This window comes from Montipora capricornis, chromosome 2 (assembly GCF_036669925.1).
Source record: "Montipora capricornis isolate CH-2021 chromosome 2, ASM3666992v2, whole genome shotgun sequence".
Lineage (NCBI taxonomy): Eukaryota > Metazoa > Cnidaria > Anthozoa > Scleractinia > Acroporidae > Montipora > Montipora capricornis.
Window position 1 is genome coordinate 27,048,958 of NC_090884.1, and position 20,799 is coordinate 27,069,756.

At 40.8% G+C, this 20,799-nt stretch overlaps 1 protein-coding gene across 2 annotated transcripts; it reads right to left on the bottom strand.

Moving 5' to 3' along the window:
- Window positions 1–271: 271 nt before the first annotated feature.
- LOC138039211 (uncharacterized) lies at window positions 272–17,643 on the bottom strand. 2 transcript variants are annotated; one of them, XM_068885409.1, is made up of 8 exons: window positions 17,411–17,643; window positions 16,993–17,288; window positions 12,559–12,673; window positions 10,846–10,965; window positions 3,957–4,070; window positions 2,576–2,760; window positions 1,645–1,987; window positions 272–704 (listed from the first exon to the last, which is right to left on the bottom strand). In XM_068885409.1, the coding sequence occupies exons 1-8, from the start codon at window positions 17,490–17,492 to the stop codon at window positions 664–666; spliced, it is 1,296 nt and encodes a 431-aa protein (XP_068741510.1). In that variant the 5' UTR covers window positions 17,493–17,643; the 3' UTR covers window positions 272–663. The 2 variants fall into 2 exon arrangements, with proteins under 2 accessions (XP_068741510.1, XP_068741511.1); XM_068885410.1 differs by lacking the exon at window positions 3,957–4,070 and having other exon boundaries at window positions 17,411–17,604.
- Between the last annotated feature and the right edge of the window lie 3,156 nt (window positions 17,644–20,799).

The following is a 20,799-nucleotide window of genomic DNA, read 5'->3' on the forward strand; positions in this document are numbered from 1 at the left end:
TGCCTTTGTCGCTTGCCGAGCCTGGTGTTTTTCTTCCTGGCCAAATTTGTTACTCTTGCGAGTTTGCTGTATTTGTTGGTCGGGAGAAAAGCAAGCAGTTTTAATCCACTTTTGCTATAATTGTGGGAAACTTTTGCTAGCATGACATTTTCTTACGACGGCAAAATCTTTGCTAGCTAGAATCGCAAATAACGTAGAAACAGCAAATCTAGCAAGAGAGAGAACACCAGGGCCCGGTTGTTCAAAAATCGATTAACGCTAATCCCAGATCAAAAGTTAACCAACGAGTTTATTTATCTACTCCTAAATGTTGTTCAACGCTGATATTTGGCAAAACGTTACATTCGGAGAAGTCAATTTTGAAAAACAAAAAATAAGCAAAAGAAACTCAAGCCATGTCAAATTATCATTGAATAGAACCTTTGTTTCTGTCGTAAAATCCGAGTGCTTAGGATTTTGTGATTTAGAGATTGATCTGAAAAGTAAATAACGGAGCCTGCAAGCCCGGTGGGCGAGAAGAATAGGGCGAGGAAAAGTGTCCTGTTTATCTAGTGTGTTGTTTATCCACTGCTCCACGGCTTCTATTTATGAAGTAAATCAACTAAATTTAACAACTGATCGTGATACCAATAACGCGAGTTTCTGTTATGAAAAATAATGACGTCAGCGGATGAAGACAGCAAAAACATCAGCTAGGCCCATGTCTGTGAAAAGAAAATAGATAACAGTTGGATTGTTACTAGACAAAGTTCAATAAGTACTTCATAAAACAATCACCAGGCATCCTTTACCCCATTTGACTTTTTAAAACAAACCTACGACACGTGAAACATGAGAAGAATAAAAACATGAAAAAAGGAATCGTGCGCATCTACGTGTGATCGTGTCGCGAACCATGTATAACGAAAAGTCAGTCGTTTTCCTATTGGCAGCGAAAACTCAAGCGAAATAGGTCCAAGCTTTCTCCGAAATTTCTCCGATTCAGGGGCTCACTTCGCTTGCGTCTACTTTTGAGACAAGTGTGAACATCGTTCATGATCAGGGTATTTTTATGTTCATTTATGCTTGTACGTCAACGTGTGAACAGAGCAAAATCCAGCACATGGAACCACAAGGAGGAAAAAATGCTCTCCATGCGGCGGCAAGATTTGTGGTGATATCTAGGAAGATTCTTATAGGGCAGACTGCTGGTTAGTGAACTGAAAAAAGCTTACGCTTGAGGAGAAGATATCAAAGACCCCACCTATAAGCGACTGACTCCTTAATTTTAAATGACAAAAATGACATTAATAAAAAGACACTTTCCCTATTCCTTCAAGGACACATACACGGCCGCTGTAACGTTAAGTAAATCCGGCGAATTGCGGAAGATTCGCCTGACGGCTTCTCATTCAAACCTACAGACGACTTGCCCGATGTTAGTTAAGAATTAGGGGCGGACTAAGGACGGTGGATTCGGCCCGTCACTTCCCTCCTTTATTTGTGTATTGTTTTTAGTTCCTTATACTGATTTCTTTTTCGAGTGGTAAGCGGGGAGAGGGAGGTGCGGTCTCCTTCTGCTGAATTTCCCTAGGGAACAAACACGCGTCGATCCGCTACAGCAATCCTTAGTTGCAATCTTTAGTTGGGATTTGTCAGCCTTACCCTCTGAGTTATACACGGAGGAACCTTTCTTCTTGCTGTAAAGGATGCTCAGGGGATTTTTTATTTCAAAGGCACAGGGGTTAGTATCAGTGCTGATCATTAACCAGCCTACATCTTTTGCACAGCCAGAGTACTTTTCGGATATCTCAAAAGAGCGGAGAACATCTTTAGCTTTCTCCGTGATTGGTTGAAGCTCAAAGTGCTCCAGACTTGAATTACTCATGAGGTCATCCCACGTTGAAAATTTGAGATATTTCTTGGTAAACCATTCAACATTATCATTAACGGCATTGAACTTGAGAGATTGCACTTCTTGACCATCCTTGTAGAGAGCAACACGAACCTGGAAATTGATAGCAAGAATACCTTGAGTAAAAGACGTGGGTGTTTCAATTGGCTGGCGTGGAACCAACACCAAAGGTAATTACTTTAGCCAATCACAACATATACAGAAAAAAGGAAATGATCCAGTGATAATCAAAAGCCATCCAACCGCGTTACCTCCGCCGGCTAAAGTTTCCGACAGAGCAGGACTTGATGATTTCTCAATGCAGCACCGAGAGTAGCGCTTTAGTTACTTAAAAACTTCGCAGTTTTGTAAAATAGACAAAGCAAAAGACGGATGTCCAAAACTTTGGACATCTTCTTGGATTAATTGTTTTACCAAGCATTTAGACCATGTGTATGCCACATGACGAAATGGACGTTTCATGTTACGATAGTTAAAGCGACAGTTCTTCCAACGTCGCAAGACTTTCAGGATTAGTTTTGAACCCTCGAACACGTCATGCAGGTACGTAGCATTGACCAATAATCTTTTCTGGTCAGGGAGCAGCACAACAGAGCACTTCCCAATGGCGATGCAGGAAAATGAGAGATGTAAAAAAGCTGTATGTTATCTTACTTTTTCCTTTCAAAGTTGTTCTCATACCTCCTTAGGATTAAACGTGTTCCAGTTTTCAGAAAGTACCAGACGGTTTTTATAGTGTCCATTAAAAGTGGAAGATGTATCCAGGGCGGCCGTCACATTTTCAGAAGTTGTATTTCGTGATTTCCACATCTCCGCAACGTACAAAGGCGTTGCGTTTGCAACAACTTTAAATATCATCGTCCAACCTGCAAATATTAGTAAGAAACGTCATCCATGTCACTGCACGGAGAACAAAAAGCGTTTACAAATGATCCACCAGTTAACTAACATGGGATGTTTCTAGTTGGTAAATCTCTTCACACTTTGCAATTCCCCCTCGAAATTTCGTATTTATGCGCCTGAGAACCAGCACTAATTATTTGCCCGAAGAACAAGTATTCGCATAGATGGGTTTATTCCTGAGATGATTTCTTTTGTGATACCTTTTTTTTCTCCACACTTCAATGGAAAGCAGTTTGCGATGTTAACCCCGGGATGGAGACAGCCGCTAATTTCTTTCTCAACTTCACGTCAGTTACGCACCTCGATCAAACCGAATCTTAGACACTGTTAGTCTAATTTTGCTAAAGTTTAGCTTGTGTGAAACGTGTTGAGATTCCCTGCATTAAACGATGGCCGTGTTTCCACGACAGCCGTTGTCTTGCTTAATATTCCTGAAAGTGCTTTGTTTGCAGCCTTCGTTAAGCGACTTAAAAATGATACACGTTTTCATGGGTAAGATTAAATGAGGAGAGAGCAACTGCCAGTACAATAATAAAAATAGCACGCCTGTTGTATTTCCGACTTGACTGCAAGCGACAACTCATTGGCCGAAAATAAATGCCAACTCGCTCAAGCGACTTGGTTTGGTGGCTTAAGGACGGTGCCTACTATTGTTATTGCGCATACGTTCTGCGCATCTCGAGATACTCGGATTTCCTATTGCTAGTGCTTATTGATAAAGGGATATTTTTGCGCGGGCCAAAACTATGCGGAGAAAGCAGAACTTAGCAAGTGTTATTGAAATCCAAAAAGAAAATTGGGGGTAACCATGCATTTTTCAGAGATTTGGATTTCAATAACACTTGTTAAGATCTGCTTTTCCTGCATATTCAGTAAACTGCGCAAAAATACTTTTGAATTAGTAGGCACCGTCCTAAAATATAATGAGAATTCTATTGAAATTTGCCGACTCGCTTAACTTTAAGCGAGTTGGAAAGGAATTGTTTTCACAGGATTTTCGGTTGTCACTGGCTAAACCACCTGAAAAACCGCTCGTGAATACACGGCCAATTACACTAAGAATTTGAATTTTCTACGGGTCAATAAACCGATTTGTCTCAAGGAGCAAGATTGAGCCTTATTTTACCCACAGAAAACGAGAGTAAAAGAAATCGAGTACCTCCTCCATCGCTTGTCTGGTCACAGTAAACAGGAAAATGTCCGAATGTGTCGTTCAGTCGAATGTTATAGATTCCGGAAACACGTGGATTTGGAACTTTGGAGCAGCCGGTGACTGGATGAGATAAACACATATAAAAGTAGATCAAGTTTTTTGGAAATTAACACGAAAACTGTGCTTTATCAGTGCATTCTTTCCAAACTAACCACACATTTCCCTGGCATGATTGAAGTAGTATCACCATCAGTCGGCGGTACAAATCATGGCCGTTCTTACCTAGAGGCTTCAGTGACGCACAAAAGCCGTCCCCCGCTCCGTTGAACCATAGACCTTACTCAACAACCGGGGATATTTTATTCAAGGCATCACGAACAACCGGGCTCGATTTTTTGCTCATACAAACGCTGTATTTGTTTCCTGTTTTAGGCGGCCACTTTGTGGCAGTCCCATGTTTGTCTTTCTTTGTTGTTTTTACCTGTATTAAGCGGCCACCCCTGAACGGAAACTAGGCCATACGTCATTTTATATGGTGTTTTATTGTATTTACAATGCAATCCATCATCACTATAAAGAAACTTTGCAAATTTACTGTTAATTGACAATCGGGTACTTGTTGGTCTCTTTCTAAATATGTGTCCTGGCACTTTTTGGTTTTTAGTACCGTTGTGGAACCACAACATGCAAGCGATGGAATTTAGAACGCGTTCGATTCCGAGTGAAAAAAACTTAGAAAAAACTGAAAAAATGTGGTATTTTGTTTCTCACATATTTTGCAAGTCTCTTGCATGTAAGAAATTTCCTTTTAAGCAGAAAGTGATAAGATTTGAAACGCCTTTATTCTGTTTTGTGGTCAATGCGAGATGATTGACATGTTATGTTCATTGCTGCGGAGCGAGCGCAGCAAGCAAGCAGCAACATATTCTGGATTCGGGAGAAGGTTGGAAGAATTCCAAAGCGAGATTAAATACTCCCACATAAATTTTATTGCGCAAACCTCTGCAACTAAATGTTTCTGTGTTCAGAAAGATAATAGTCAACTTCCATACTTTCATACACCCATTTTCACTCCATTCATGTGCAATACACCAAAACTGAGTGGATTCGACTTACCAGTTGCGATTCGACTCGGAGGTAGCATAGCAGTGATGGTGATTCGACTCGAATCGATCAAATCGAGTCCGTTCGACGTACAGTTACCGACTAGACCAAAAGCACAGTAAATTTCCAAAAAAACTGGAGAGGACACCAATAGGAGTAAAAGGAAATGTTGGTGATTCGACTCGAATCGATCGAATTAAGTACGCTCGACATGCAGTTATCAATTCGACCAAAAGGATAGTCAATTTGCAACAGACTCGAAAGGACACTAATAGGGGTATGCTTGGGAATGCCAACACAGAAATTCTTGACACGTCTCTTAACACAACATTTAGTTACTGAGAATCCACGATCCAACACATTGGCGATAAGATAACAGGGGCACCCAACGAGAATATAGTTCAAAACCACTTAAACATACAGTTGTTAAACGTATTTTGGTATTTAAACCGTAGATATGACATATTTTTATCCCTAAAAATTTTTCATCTGTTCGGCTTTCCTAGCTGAAAGTGATTATAGGGATCAAGACTTACCTTTTCAAAAATTTCAGGCAGAAACTGAAGGCTCCCGAAAATTCTACTTGACCTTTTTAGGGTACAAATCTGTTAAAAATGGGCAATTTTACCATTTTTTAGATGTTCGAAAATCCTAGGAAAGGCAGGCAAGCGAGAAATTTTACAACAAATGTTCCGAAAATTCTAGATCTCAAATCGTCTTCCGAACAGATATTTTCCGAAAATTGACGTTGGGTGCCCCTGAGATAAGCAAGATGAATGATCAGCTAAATACACGCATAAAAAAATTAAAAAAAAACACCGGAATACAAAAGCCAAAACTCACAATTCTGTGGGCTTCCTGTTCTACGAGCTTGTTCGTCAAACAGAACGCAAAATACCCATAACGAAAACAATGTTTGCTCCCAAAACGTGAGCATGTGCTCGATAACTTAATCTAAAGGAATTGTCTTAGAACAAATCGTCTGAGACGGGGCCACCGATTGGCCCAAACATTCCTCCCGCCTCGGGGCGATCACATAGAGAGTCCCAACAGTAACAAGACTGAGTCTGAATATCAACTCCGCACATTGATGAGATATCATTTTCCAGCAAACAAATCTGAATGGGACGGACGTAAACAGCATCGTTGGTTCTGACTTTAACTGTTTTCACGAGAAACCAACCGCACGGGTATACTTCAACAACACGACCAAGGTTCCACTGGCCTCTTGGCGTGTTATCATCAACCAATAGAACCAACGCGTTAGGTTTAACATTAGGAAGTGCTTGTCTCCACGTGCCACGCGGCTGAAGGGAAGGAACTTATTCCTTAAGCCACCTATCCCAGCAAAGGTCAGCTAATATCTGAACCTGTCTCCATTTCTTTCTATACATGTCTGTCTTCCCTAATACACCGGGCGGTAAAAGAATTATCTTTCTTTGCATTAAGAAGTAAGCAAGGGTCAATGGTTCGAGGTCATTCACATCATCAGAGTTTGCCGTCAGTGCCCTGCCATTTAGTATACGTTCCACTTCACTAAACAGAGTCTGTAACACCACATCTGTCACCATCTGTGCACCAAGAATGGACTTGTTAACTGTCCTCACACTTTGAACTATGCGTTTCCATACGCCAAACATACTCGATGCAGTCGGGGGTTGAAACATCCATTTACAGCCTCATTGAGTCGTCTGTCTATCGGTCTGGTTTTGATTCCATATTTCAAGACTCTCCTTCAGCTCTCGCCTGGCACCCACGAAATTTGACCCATTGTCACATCGCAACTCCTTAACGTCACCCCAACAGTTGACGAAACGTTTCAGGCACATGATAAAATCATCAGTATCCATCTAGTTGACTACTTCTAGATGTAACCCCAACGCTTGGCGGTTCCTCGACCATCCTTGACGTAAAGCGGGCCATACAAGCCCATACCAGTGTATGAAAAGGGTCGCTCACATGCCATGAGCCTGGACTTTGGGAAGGGTGCCATCTGTTGTGTCATAGGTCTAGCATTGAACTTCTTGCACTTGAGACATCCATTAATGACCGAGCGAACCAAGACGCGTACTTGAGGGATCCAAGCGTTCTCTTGCAACTTTTCAATCACGTATTCTCGTCCCAAATGACCGATGGTTTGGTTTGCTTTGAAGGCTACATGCTTGCCTTGGACGCGACCATGCACCCTAAAATCTCCCGCAGGGCATCAACTTTCATATACAGAAGACTGGACAATCCTTGCAATAACTAAAGTCGCTAAATTTAAGTCTTCGATGGCAAGCCTTCCAGGTTTAATCTTCCCCTTATCCTTAATAAACTGCGTATAGAGCAGAAGACAGACCACTCTCCGCTTAAGGCGAGTCCAATCAGAGTAGCAAGCCAGGAGAACTTGAATGGGATCGTCTTCCAAATTCCGAGAGGGATCAGGCAATGGGCTTCCCTCTTTCTTAGGAACAGTTTCAGAGGTCACGTCGGCAGAATGAAGGTGAACTTCTCTTTTAACTCCAAGTTGTCCTGACAAACAATAGGGTTAGCCTCCTTTGGCCAGTGGTCTTCAAAGAGCCACAAAAATTCAGCTCCACGCCGCCAACGATGGTTAGAACCCAGCCTGGCAGGATGTAGTCCGTCACCGGCAGGGTTCAATAATCCTGGTATGTGCCTTCAATCTTGCACAAGTGAAAGTTCCTTTATCTCCTCAACTCTATTGGTCACAAAGGTATGCAGTCTTCGTTTGTCGTTCCTTAGGTAGTGTAACATTATCTCATTGTCTGTCCAAAGGCATGCCTTATCGATTAACAAGGTCAGTTCCTCCCTCAACATCTTGTATATCAGTGTACGGACAACAAGGACAGCTGCCTGCAACTCCAGTCTGGGAATACTGACGAATTTGATTGGCGCGTTCCTGGCCTTCCCCATAACGAACGCGCAATGAATACGACAATCAGGTCATTCAATGCGAGGGTAAGATGCCATATCCCACCTCTAACGCATCCGATAACAAATGAAGTTGCAGCTTACAATCAGAGGGGTCGATATCAGGTAGGAAGTAGGACCTTGGAATACGCAGCTCGGACAGCACAGGTAACTGAACCTTCCATAACCTCTATTTCTTAAGGAGTTCTTCATTAAGTGGCTCATCTCATCCAACATGGGCCCTCCACAGGTCCTGTACCAGAATCTAGCAACCAATGTTACTGGAGCCGCTAATCCCAATGGATCAAACAATGAACGAATGGTCGACAGGATACCGCGTTTTGTCTCGGGACGATTGAGTTCTCTTACTTCAAACCCCAGATCATCATTCTCAGCAAACCAGGGCACCCCTGGTGCCCTCTCGCTCTGTGGACCATCTAAGTCAAGATCAAACTTTGGCCTAGCTCGTTTGTCACTAGGAATTGCCGCAATGACCTTCTTGGAATTTGATGTGAACTTTGTCAGGTTAAATCCACCTCTGCTGAGCAGGTCAGTCATGCCTTGAGCGGGGTGGATTGCAGACTGTTCATCATTTGCGGAAGGTAGAGCGTCGTCCACATAAAAATTGTCCTTCACTACTGCAACAACACTTGAGTTAAAATCCTCATCATGGTCATTTGTGACTCTCAACAGGATGGAATTGGCGATACATGGAGAAGATGCAGCACCAAAAATATGTACTTGCATCACATAAACATCAGGTGGGTCATGATAATTATTCCTCCACCATAACAGCCTCTGAATCCTGATCATCCTCCCGTGCGTGTATCTGATGAAACATCCCTTCAATGTCTGCTGCAATATCAATTTTGCCTTGTCGAAAGCGCAGGAGGATACAGTCACATCAAGTTGTTGGTCATGTCAGGCCAGCTTACGGAATTTCTTATTTAAAGAGGCTCCCCCGTACTTTGCTACTGCGTCAAACACCATCTGCAATTTCCCTGGCTTGTTAGGGTTAATCGCAGGATGACGAGGAAGAAACCAATGCCTATTACTTTACTTTGTGTCCCCATCATCTGATAGTCTTCGGGTAAAACCCTTGCTGATGTAAGTGCCCATTGTTTCATGGTACTTGGCGGCCACACTTCACCTCCAACTTCCAACAGACAATGTTTCAATGATTCAAGTCGTTTCTTAGCCATATGGAAATTATTTGGACATAGTGTCTATCAATAATGCGGGTGGTTTCTTCAAGGATTTTCAGCGCCCTCTTATCTTCGACTGAGAAATATCTCCCTTGTGACCTCGATGTGCCATAATCTCCAAGTTTCCAGAATTTCGCAACAAGGTCATCTGATCTACCACTGATTGATACAAAATTTACTGAGACTGTTGGACAGCGCAAGCCACCGAAAGGACCGGAAATACACCACCCCAGAAGTTATCGGCAGCCATAAACTCCAGTCTTCTCATCTTCGGGAACTCTGTCCTCCTTCTGAATGCATATATATGTGGGCGTATAGCGACTGTACATGTTACTACCCACAAGTATTGAGATACTTTTGATGTTAACTGCTGAGAGCTTGATGTCACATAAGTGTGGATACACTTTCAGGTCGATCTCTTCTGGAAGGATTTGTTGCGCCCATCTCACGTGCGGCAAGACATAAGATTCCGATATAGTAATACTTGCCCCAAAGCCATCAGTGGAGGTCAATGTAAAGGATACGCGCTTAGAGTCCACAATATATTCACTACTTGCAATCGTGTTGATTTATCAGTGGTTTCCAGATAAAATTCAGGATTTACATATACGGCAGGAATATCTTCTGCTAGTACTTGCGCAATTATTGTAAAGTGTTCGTTAATAGTTTCTGCTATATCAACCGGATTGATAACAGTTTTATTGTCAGCTTTGATCTCCAATATATTGGACGTCTTACGGCTGTAACAGGAAGTTAGCTCGTTAATTAGTTTCCATTTTTAATCGACTTTTCGCTCGATCGAATCGCTCACTTCACGGTGGAACCGAACGAACCCTGAGATCCCCATTACTTCCACTTACACATCTCTCTCAAATCGACCGAATCATTACAATGGAGTCGATTTGTGAATATTCCTTGCACCCCTATAACTACTCCGTCGCTCACTCCACTTTCCATTTGGTCGAATCTTTCACTCCTCGGTCGAACCGAACAATCCATCGATTGGAACAGAATTGCCAACATTTCCTGATTTCCCCAGTACTCCCACATACGATCTCTCGCAAATCGCTTTTCCAAGGAAGGCGAATAAACTCGAATTAAGTCCAATCGCAGCATTTACGCCGAATTCCTTCAGTTTGGGTGTACTGGACAAGCCTCGTCCAAAAAGGGCAATTTGTCAAAATACCAAAAGTTGTTTCGGGTATGAGATATCGACGGTACTGAATATTGAAATTTACGAGTAGCACCAATTTGACTATAACCATCCTCACATCCTACAATTAAGCCCAAACGAAATAATATATGTTATTACATATATTACATGAGCAGTTAACAGAGGTTTCGTGAGCCACTCGGAACGTCACAGTGAAAAATTAATGTTAATTATTAATTGTAATGGTTTGCAACCAAGTTTTATTTTATCTCTCTCATAGTACGCCGCTGTGATTGGGTAAATTAGCGGGCCGTATTCTACAGTCTGTTGGTCGGTCTGTGGTTAAGTGTTCCGTGTGGAATAAGTTCGTTTCAGCGTTCGCATCTTAAAAATACCGGAGATAGGTTTTTATTTTATTTTAAAGAACGGCCACTAATATCTTAAGCAGAAAAACTTGACCCTTGAAAATGGTTATGATTTATAACATCATTTTTTTTTGTCTTCCCACGCATTATTTTACCTATGCATTTTCTTCCATCTCCTGTATATCCCTCGTGACAAGTGCAGTAATAGGATCCCTCAGTATTCGTACATAGAGCAGTTAGGTCACATTTGTTTCCAGCAGAGCACTCGTCAATGTCTGGAAAAAAGAATGGAAAATGGCACTTGATTTATTGGTATTCCGAATACTGGGATGCGGTTTTGATCCCTTCGTTGTATTTTTTAACAGGTTGATCAAGTTTTCATCACTGAGATGGATCCTGTGTCTACCATCCCTGTAATAAGCTTAATCTCGATCTCCTAAGTTGATCTGGTCTGGATCCTTGAAAGGGAACATTCTTCCCCTAACAGTATATTTGATTATTTGATTTGGTGTTGGTGTGAACAAACGGATGAAGTGCTTGGGTGGTAGAAAGCAATTATTCGTTATTACTAGAAGTTACTTATACCAAGCGAAGTGCTGCGAAGTGAGTTATAAAAATAGGGGTAACAATAACAAAGATGATGACTGATGTTTATAATAACAATTTATTCCTGGACATTTTGTTGCGTATTGAGTGAAAGTAATGCCTCAATATGAAAAATGAAGAAAGCTTAGTGATAGCAAGGGAAGGAAAAAGTGTAAACATAATAGGTAATCAACAACAGAATGCAACTATAACTTGTTTTATTCCACATATTCTCCTAGTCATGAGGGCACTCTTGGTAATCAAGAGGGCATGATTACTTGATCCTGATTGGTTAACGCTTGCATTAATTTTTCTGATCAACCGAAGTTATGCACCTATCAATTTTAAGCCCCAGGGTAGGGATTTTGATCGCATGACATATCCCCAGGGTGGGGAATTTGACATGGCCACCATCTTGGATAATGAAGAGGGCTTGGAAATCAACCTTGTTCCCAGGGCTTTTCCCTCCCCAAGTAATAAGGGAAAAGCCCTGGGAACGAGGTTCCTTGAAAATAACTCCGCCATGTTTAATAATTACTAGAAGGCGTTCGAATGAACTTTCTGCGTTCGTGAGAGATGGCTGAAGGAAAGGTGAGTGGTACTTAAATTGCACTCTTATTGTGTGCAGCAAGGTCTAAAGGGCATTTTATTGGCCACCTTTACTCACCCCATTATGGGGGCTTTTGATACTTTTGGCCTTTTGGGAAATTTGACTCAACTTTTCAGAAAATGTCAAAATCCCCACCCCCATGCCCGACCTGCCCTCCCCCCTGGGGCTTAACATTGATAGGTGCATTACATGTACAAGAGAATCTTCTTCCCGATTAAAATGCTTTTTGTTCACACATAAAATACATTTCAAGCACTATTTCTTTTGTCAGCAACGATTTATTGAATTGAACTCTAACGGAATGAAAGCGTATTAATTTGATTGTCATTTGCCGCGGCATTGAACAGGTTTCATTCAATAATTTTGCAATAATTTTGTAATCGCAATATGTCTTCATGCAATTAAGGATTAATTTCACTTGTCTTTTCAAGGTTTTGCAAACTGCCGTCGTCGCTTGAGAAAACTTAGAAAAGACAAGTGAAATTAATCCTTAATTGCCCTTGAGCCCATGCGATTACATATACAAATAAATAATTATAAGGAAACTTTCAGTAAAAACAATGAACTAACCGTTTTAAATGGTTAGTTGGTAAAGTTTTTCCTATCAAGGAGCGGCCTCAAAACCTTGACCCGCACAACACTTATCAATGCGTTTGTCAGGAGTTTTTCTTACCGTTTTGGCAGTTTTCACCGGTGAATCCTGTTTTGCAGACGCACACATAACTGTTTTCTGCGTAAAGGGGCATACACTTTCCATTGCCATTGCAAGACCAACTGCTACACGGTGACTAAATATAAAAAAAATGTTTATAATTGTTGCAAACGATGTAAAGTTTACTGTCACAACCCTTTCAGTATGGTCATAGACTCATCTATCCTATCATGCAAGTGTTAAGTCTTCACAGCAGCCCGTTGTTTAAAGCTCTTTTCTGTGAAACCCGCCTGGAATGATTCACCCACGAATTATTCGGAAACATTCGGGACAAATTCGGCGTTATTCCGGTCGTCACCTAACTTCATCAGTAACGAAGAATGGCAATTAGCCAATCACTAGCCAGTTTTTAGTAATATCGGCTGAAATGACATCATACTCTGATGTTCCGAAGATCCCATCGAGCGAGACATAAATGGCCTTCAACGAGGGATAAACCAGAGAATTTTAGTTGGAATCACGCAAAAAAATTACATAGAGATCTCCTTTAGAGCCTAGCGAAGATATCTGGATGGCTTTTGTGGCAATAGTAAAGGACTATCATTTGAAATGAGGTTAGCGTCTCTTTCTGTTGTGTAAACTGTTCATCACTTATTCCACGCGGTTGTCTTAGCCTTGGGCTGTAAACTTGGTTTCCACTATCAAATTACCTCCAGAACCTACTTTTTGCGTTTAATGAGCTAACCCTAACCACTAAAATTAAATCTACGTTGTATCAAAATATTTACATTTCTACTACCCCCTGAAACCTACCAAAAATACGAGCAGAAGACTTAGCAGGGGAGTGACAGGAAAGACCTATTGCGCACCTTTTCCACAGGCCACTTCGAAAAATACCATAATACTCTTTGTTTGTCTCCCCAAATTTTGCATAAGCATTGTTTCCAGTTTCTCTTGGGACTTACAATGGTCCCAAGAGAAAACAAAAAGAATGCTTATGCAAAATTTGGGCGGATAAACAAAGAGTATTATGGTATTTTCCGAAGTGGCCTATTATCTTGACACGGGAAACGAAGAAAATTTAAGTCATTTTCCGACTTTGTTGCCTATGGCAACTCAGTAATAACCTGCAACCTGCACTTGACACCCTCCGCTTTCGTCACCTCATTGAAGAATATTCGTAAAATATTTGCGGCTGGATAGATTTCTGTGAAATTTGAAAGGATGATTGCCAACGAATAGACAAAGAATGTTTAGAATCACTAAAATATCCTGTGTTTTGCATGAGAATGCGACAAAGAGGTAAATGCGAATAAATTTGCTGCCTGCGTGGCTATTTTTGTCTTCAGGTTGTTATGCAAATTTTGACAGAGAATATTAAATTCCAAAAAATATCTATAGAAAGATCGTTTAACACTTCGCAAGAAATAATATTTGGAGCAATTGAAGAATACCCCACAACATCTCACCACTATTAATACATTAATTGTTTCCCCTAGACGGCATTCTCTGAAGAACGAGTCGGAATACAATAGAGCTTTTTCTTATTCAATGAAATGCAAACAAGTTGCGGGGTATTCTGCAATTTAGACTAATATTTTAAGTGAATAGCTTGCTTTGACAATTGCCTTCGGCTTAAAAAGAGATAAATTATTAAACCGAATGCACTTTAAGATCTAAAGCGCTACTATTTCGGGGGTCAGCTGTTCCTAGAGTTATTTTCATAGAGTTATGTCGTAGAGTTATCCTGAATTCACGATTTTGGTAGTCCAAAATCTTGAATTGAGGACTCTAAGTCAAAACTCTACTGAAATTATACTCTATTCAAGGCTGTGCTCTAAGGAAAATTTCGGCTCCCAAGCATTTCAGCTGGGGTGCCCACCCCTCCAAGTTGGTCGCCCAACTTTAATTAATTATCTGAGATCAACAACGCAGCAAGATCTTCATCCATCTTTCTCTCAAAAAAAAAAACATTGCTGCTACTGCTCTGGTGATCGTCGAACTCGCTAGTGCAAGAAAAACCCGCCACCCGTCAAATTTTCCACGCCATACTTGAGAAAGACGAGAAAAATGGCAATGCCACCGATGTTTTTCAGGTTTAAAATTGAAAAAGTAAAGATTGCCGCAGGTTTATGTAAAAACGTTTGGGTCTAATGCAGGTAAACCTTTTTACTGGTTAGTTGGGTTAAATAAATTTTCCAAGCGTGAATCAATGCCGCTTGATTCCCGTGGAGCTTCTGTAAAAACTACCGTGAAAAAATGAAACCACCGCGGCCCAAAAGCTATCATTTTTTTCTTTTAGCAAGTCATCTTGATCTGGACGAAAATCATCGCTACAGGACAGAAATAAAGTATTTTTTTCTTATAATATCAGTAAAATGTTTAGTAGAATGAGCTTTTTGTTCGGTCGAAGCGCCAGTCACAGCGTTATTTGTTTAGGGCACGGAATGATTTGTCACGCGAAAGACAACGCGGGATTGCTCTGTTTCTAAAACAACAACAAATGTCATGATATCTTTCCCTTTTTTATTTCGTTATTTCATATACAGGGGAAAAACAACCATAACCAAAATATATTTTGGCCAAGCAGGCGCAGCCGCGAAAATTCGTAAAAAAATTACGTTTGCATAAACTGCGATTCCCGGGTTCATACAAAAGTAAATTGCACCGCTTCGCCGGCCGCGCTTTGCCATTGTCAGAGCAGAAGTAAGAACTCTTTTTTTAAAACTATAACCAAAAAACTTCACGTTCCAAATTTAATGCTATTTTTTGAGATTCGTGCGGCCGCCGGCTACGTGCAAAGTCACGGATTATGTTACATGTGAAGTCATGTGGAACGGCCTTTGAACCGATTGTTTCGTACGAAGAAAAAGCAGTTTCTGAGAGGTTTCGTAAACTATAACCACCAGCATATTAAATTTTTTAGCCTCGTTATCTGCTAGAAATAGAATAAGTATGAGTGCCAGGCCGGGCGACCGGGTAACTTTCTTCACTCGCCCGAAGCCAAATGTTAGTCGCCTCAGGCGACCGGGCGCCGTTAGAGCACAGTCTTGCAGTATTTAACAATTATTCGCCGAAGGCGAAGTGATTATCGGTGAATATTCACCGAGACGAAGTCGAGGTGAATATTCACCGATAATCACTGAGCCTGAGGCGAATAATTGTTTTAGTATAAATACACAGGTGATTATTTCAAAAAAGGGAAAAAAAGAAACATTTCAACGCGAAAATCATCTTCACTTACAGTGGCAAAACGACTACTGGCAGCCCTTTTGTCTGTCGAGGTGATTATTGGCTGATAATCCGAGATAGCGAGCCAAATGAGAGCGCGCGATTTTGTATAATCACCTGTGTATTTATACTAATGATAGTTAACCTCCTATTTCGGAGACTTGTGTCACAAGGCATGTGCACCAAAAGCAGAATCGTATTCTTTTTTGTTTTGTGCAAGTTGTCTCATAAGGAGACAGTGTATCATGATTGCAAAAGCAATAGAGAAAACTGTGTGGCGTATTTTGAGCAAAGCGCTGCACGGCATGTAAAAGTCGCCGACGCTCACTTTCAAGCAAACTGTTGCCACATCTCGAGACAAGAATCTGCTTTGTCAAAACTTGGTTATTTCAACAGATATCAACTTTTTTTATCGTACTTGTAGGAGATGCTGATGTGGTGGAAAACTTTGCTAACTGTCCCTTAATTTCACCACTAATCGCAGCGAAAGCCAATTTTAGTTTTGACCTTTAGGTCTTTCTTTCTTTCACTTATGTCATACAATTTTCGGCAACGTGGTCATTCCAACTAACAATTTCATTACGTGATTTTATTTTGAGTTGTCTTTCTCAACTCATCAGATTTTGGAATGGTAAAAAAACTTTCCGAGCAACAAATTTGCGATTTTTTTACTACCTAATTAAGCACACAAAACTTCACCGGCCAATTTCAAATTCCACCAGGTGTTACAACGACTTCTCTGTTCACCTCCCACTAACGTTATAGGTTCGCCCATTCTATAAAATCGGGGATGGAAGAGGAATAACGAACAACAAATAAAAAATATTTTAGCGTTGGAACATTCGGAATAAAGAATTTTTTACGATTTCCGTTAAAGAATAACGAATAAGGAAACTTGAGTATCGAACAAATTTCAATAAGGAATAATAATTAACTCGCAAAAAAATGGAAGGAATAATGAAAAGGTGAGATCCAATTATTCCCCTTCCACCCCCGATATAAAACCAGCCCTTTGCAACTGTCCTTCATGAATTTCCCTGTTAAAAAGATATACTTTAAAGCCTACTGGCGCTGTTATTTGTTTCACTTGAATCGTTAGGCATGTGCGCAAACTAGAAACTCTACGTGAACTTGTCTCGTAAAAAGAGACAGCAAAACAAAGCGTTACAGAAAACGGAGAAAAAGAATATCTTATCGTATTTTTAGGAAATTTTCTGAACTCACCAAGATGCTGAAGTGGTGAAAAACTTTGCTGGCAACAAATTGATCGGAGTTGTTGTACTTGTCAGAAGGAAGGTGTTCACACAGTAGTTTATCGTTGCTGTCCTGAAAGGCTGCCAGGTTAAATGAAAAGCATGGAAGAGTAACCAAACACGACAACGCGCACTGGATACTTTGTTCAACGAGCCTTTTACGAACAGGGGTGATATTTAGGTACACGAATTTGTCCTGAATGAAGTTTGCATAACGGACACCTGGAGTCGGTTTTCCGCCACTGACGTCCATGAGCGCTAGAGTCTCTGAAAAATAGATATAAACTATTAGAAAGAGAGTAGAAAAATAGCCTTGAAAATTCAACAGAATTGGTCACGATCGGATAGAGGGAAAGGAAAGGAGAAATTTATCATAATACTTTTAGCACCTGTAACAAGAGCATATAAAAGGAGAATTGCCAGAGGGAGGCGAAAGGCTTTCAGAAATATTTTGAGGCCAACGGCATCCATTTTCTTGGCTTTTAGCACTTTAAAACAGCTTTCTTGATAAGCCTGAGCTCATATCATAGTCATCAGTCTGAATCGATCGAGAAATGAGACCACGACTGGCTTAAGAGACGTGCTCGCGATATTAATTTGAGAATGCAAGTTGTTGACAACTGGTTGTCATCCGTTTTTGAAGTAATTATTTTTTATCTTGAGTCATTTGCAAACATTAAGACATCGAGAGCTCCGCAAGGCGCCGCACTAGTTTGCTGAAGAGATTGGTAGACGACAACAGAAACAAATCGTTTGGGATAAATGGCCACAAATGTGACGAGTTTAATTGAAACTAATGTTACAAACAGAGATTAAAATCTCTTCAGGAAAGGTGGGGTTAAAAATTTCGGCCCCAGTAAAAAACTACATAAGTAATATATTGTCAGTCTGCGGGTCGGAGACTGGGGAGGTGGAGGGAAAAAGAACAATACAACTGAAGGCTAAAAGGCAGAGAAGTTCTTCTTGCGATGATGGCAATAGTAGAAAGGGGCCGCGTGTACGAGATAACCGACCTTTTGTACTTAACTTTAACACGCGCCCATTTTTCATTGGACAGGAGACTTCCATAGTTGCCAGATTAGAGCACAACCCGCAAACTGATAAGACAACCGGCGGAAATGCCTCGCGATAAAATAACATTATGCTTTCGGTCAACGGCATAATGTTTGTTTATTACGTGGAAGAACGTTAGAGGCCCACCTTCAACTGACAGGCTTTTCGACCGTTGTTTTTGTTACGGAAATTCGCATTGCTTATTGTAGCAATTTGATTGGATGAATTTCAGCTTTGGTGGGATTTTCGTATACGAAAATTGTTCAATGGCACGCAATGCGTGTCGGCTGAAGGTGGGTCTATAACTTTCATTTAACAAGTCACTTCCAATAACTAGTTTACCTAAATGGTAGAAATGCTGCCGAAGGGAAGGGAGATGTTCAATTATTCTTGTGGTAATTAAACGACGGTTCGTGCGTGGAATTGAAGGGAGATATTCAGAGGTGCTGAGCAGGGACGGTACAAAGCGTGAACCCTCAAACTGGATCCCCAACTGGATCTCCTTCTGGATCCCACTCCAGAGAAGAAAGGAAACAATAGGTGGTTTTCACAGTGACGTCATCACATTCTAAAATCAAAATCGTAAGGTCTTCTGAATTTGTATGTAAAGGAGGTTGAAGATGACCTAGAAATAAACCTTTTTTCAGGTTTCCTGTTCCGTGATGTCTTTCGTTTCGAAAAGACAGCATTTGTCGCTTTGCGTGACACCATGATACAAAGCTATTTGGTAAAAAAAATACTGTCTACCCCAGTGTTCTCAGCAGTTTGGGAGTTTCAATTATTGAGGATGTGTTCATACACATGTATTTTATTTCATGAGCGAAAAGTAAGCGCTTTCATCGCAAAGTGAACTCCAAGTGTTTTCCGTTGATTATAGGCCGCCATATTGTAGGACCATGTGGAGTCTCCATGCAAAACTCATTAAGGTCGCACGAAACGCTTCGACCAGTAACTCAGAAAGTATGTACCTCACAGGCCTGAGAATCAGAGAGGTGGTTAAGAGATTTGTTTCCTACAACACCCCAAGTTCTTGGCTTTTTTCGAATTTATTTTTTGGTTGCGTGACAGTGAAACTATCTATAGTTTGAGGATATGAGGCAGAGCAGGCTCTAATGATCATTCCGCGAATCTTAATTCCTCCATTCGCGGCTGAATACAATTCCTTGCACCTTTGACAACAATCTCTTGCGTTTCGGAGAAAAATGTGTTCTTCTCCCTATTAGAGAGCTGCCACGTCCGTTCGCTTCAGGCTCACTCACTGTGTCAGCAATAATATTATCCCTGGTGCTAATTTAAGGCATAAACACGAGAATTAAAGTGTCTAATGAAACACGTCAATAAATGGCGAACTAATGATCGGGTTAAACTGGGTCAAAGCAGTTTCAACGCTTCCAAGTGATGCCCTTATTAGAAGGATCGGCACCACAACGTTGTATCATGCAACATTGTGGTACCAAATGAAACACGAATTATTTCTGAACAAGCTACAGTCATTATTGTGACGTGATATGTCACCATGGCAACGGGCAAGCCCTGTAAAAGCACCTTTTATTTTGTCTTTAATTGCTAATATCTCAAAAACGAACTCGGTGACCCCCATTTTTATTTCTGAAAAGTAATCAGAAGGGCAAGATGAAACTTTCTGCAAAGTTTAAAAATTCTGTCTAACGGATTCAGGGCCACCTTAAATTCTATGATCTTTCTAAGGTGGCTCTGAATCTGCTAAACAGAATTTTGCCGAAAGCTCCATCGTGGCCTTCTAATCACTTTTTAGCAACAAAAAAGGGGGTTTATCGGGTTCGTTTTTGAGATATAAGCAACTAAATCCAAAATATAGGGTGATTTTGCTGGGCTTTCCCGTTGCCAAGGTCACATGTTGATCACATGTTGTTTGGAAATAATCAGTGTATCATATGGTACCATAACATCGCTGTTACGTGATACACTGTTGTAGCGTCATTCGATAGAAAGAGAGTGTCTTTTAAGTTTTGAAGCCCTTTCGAGCCTCCTTAATTTGCTCTCGGGGATAGCCAGGAGCCCATTACCCGGAGCCTCCATCTTCCATGTTATCCCTCCGAGTCAACCCTTTCCCGTATCTTTCTATTTTTAGAAGCACCTCGCAGGGGGGCTTTACTGGGTGTTTTCACAATAGCCAATCATAAAAGACCTATGGTCAGCCATTTAATACGTCACATACGTATGTGGCGTATGTGAACCACTTCACGTATGTTCTCAGTCACATACGTCACATACGTCACATACGTCAAGATGTAGTAGTTCTAAAAATAGAAAGATACGGGACAGGGTTGACTCAAGGGTACAATACAGATGGAAGCTCCGGGTAATGGGCTCGTAGGATAGCTTATATGTTTAAAAGAAGAAGGACCTTTGGTAACGTTCTTACAAAAACAAACACTTTGTAGCGAGTTAAAGTTTGCGCTGGAAGCTCCTCAGTTCTTTGCAATATATAAATGGCATTTTGTTTCTCACATGTTTTGTAAGTCTCTTACATATAAGAAAGTTGCTTTTAAGCAGCAAGTGATAAAATTTGGAGCGCCTTTATTCTGCTTTGTGGTCAATGCGAGGTGATTGACATGATATTTTCGTAATTTTTAAGAACAAATAATTTTCATGTTCAAATATTCGTAAATCAAATACTTGATTCCGTGTTTTGTACATGTACCGATACTACCTGGCTGTTTCTGAAATTAAAGATTTTAATTTT